Below are 1613 nucleotides of genomic sequence, written 5' to 3' on the forward strand. Positions count from 1 at the left end.
TTAAAATTGGCAACTCCGGTACTCTCAGCTTGTGCAGCTACACAGTTCTTTAACTCCTCCAAAGTGAGAAAGAAGATGCAATGCTACAAAGTAGCCAAAGTATGTGTACATACATATTTCAAATCACATTCTTTCATGTAGGATCATTCTCATCATTGAGGGTAAGGGGTGAGAGAGGACTAACCTACGTCTTTTCTCCTTGCATTAGCACCAGAACTGGCCTCATAACTTAACGGAAGTTTTCACTTTGCAAGATGTGCCAAGTTCATCACTTTAAGACAAAGTATTGCTAAGCCAGATCTGCACCAGCAAAAGATCACTCACCTAAACTAAATTCAAATCAGTAAGTTCAAGCTGTCTTTGGGGTTTGCCTGCACTGCAGTTGCTCTTGTGACTGCAGTATCATAAACAAACCATAAACTGACTAACATAAGAAGCAACAGCCATAGCACCTAGTTTAAAGTATGCTCAGACAGTTGCAATATACACATACTGCAAAACTAGCAAGGTTATAAACTTGCTAGTTAATAAACAACTTATGTCAGAGAATCCTTTCAACACCAAAAATACTATATTCCATACAATACCAACACAATTAATGATTTACCATAGACTTTTAAGATTTATTTTAATAATGACATACAAAAAGAAAAGAAAAGAGCAAAAATACCAATTCCAGTGAAGCCTAAGCCATGAACTGATAGAAAAAGGAAAGAACAGAAAAACAACCCAATTCCAATTAAACCTAAGCCATAAACCGAGCGCCTAGCTTATACATATTACTGAACAAGTAATTTAAATTAACTGGTTTGATTTTAGCAATTATAATTTGTAAAACAAGACTTCCTCTAAAGCAATAAAGTTTATGCTGAAATAAGAGAGAATAGTACCTTCCAGTCTTTGAATTTTAGCTTTCACAGAAATAACTGTTTCAAAGGGGGAAACTCGCAGTTCAAAGCACGTTCCTGTGAGTGTTTCAATGAAGAGCTCCATAGTTTCATAAAAAGGAAGCTTGTAGTGAAATGGTCCCATATTATCTTCATTGAAAAAAGGAGGTTCTTTCTTGTTGGCCATTACAAAGGATTTACAACTTCTTTGCAAGAAGATCTGTCAGGGAACTACATTCCACTTCTAGCCAAGTCAGCTTTGAGGACAGGTGTGGTGCACTGCTGTTCATGTTTGGGATTTTTCACCTATGAAGCAAACAAGCATAATTCTAACAACATCTGAACGTAGCTGTTAAAGAGAGTTTCAATTTATTCTTGATAAACAATAAAATAGCTATTAAGAAGCAGTAAAATAGTATCTAGGTCGTGCAACAGATAACCACAAACGATATTAGTAACATCGTAGTTTCAGGACTCTAGTTTCAGTCAGCATTCCAGGTCCTACCTACCACCTTTTTATGTTTATTTTGTTTTCACGAGCGACATGACAACCCGACCTGCGATATTAACGCCCACAGCCTCCTGACAAGGGCTGAGCACTCAGTAGGGTCGGAGCTGGAGAAAAACTCTAGAGAGACATAAAAACGCGGACTCGTCCGGGCTCGGGGAAGGCAGAGGGGGAGACGGCAGCTTTGCCCCCTCGGCAGCGCCGCTCTCCCGCCGGCC

The 1613-nt window shown here is 39.1% G+C and overlaps 1 protein-coding gene across 1 annotated transcript in view; it reads right to left on the minus strand.

Annotated features, from left to right (window-relative positions):
* The window catches only part of ZFAND4 (zinc finger, AN1-type domain 4), a 21542-nt gene extending 20468 nt beyond the window's left edge, over positions 1–1074 (minus strand). The window contains 1 exon segment of the mRNA XM_009583929.1: positions 891–1074. Within this exon segment, the coding sequence (XP_009582224.1) occupies positions 891–1074 (184 nt within the window).
* Positions 1075–1613: the final 539 nt, after the last annotated feature.

Source organism: Fulmarus glacialis, unplaced genomic scaffold (assembly GCF_000690835.1).
Source record: "Fulmarus glacialis isolate BGI_N327 unplaced genomic scaffold, ASM69083v1 scaffold41748, whole genome shotgun sequence".
In the NCBI taxonomy this organism is placed as follows: Eukaryota; Metazoa; Chordata; class Aves; order Procellariiformes; family Procellariidae; genus Fulmarus; species Fulmarus glacialis.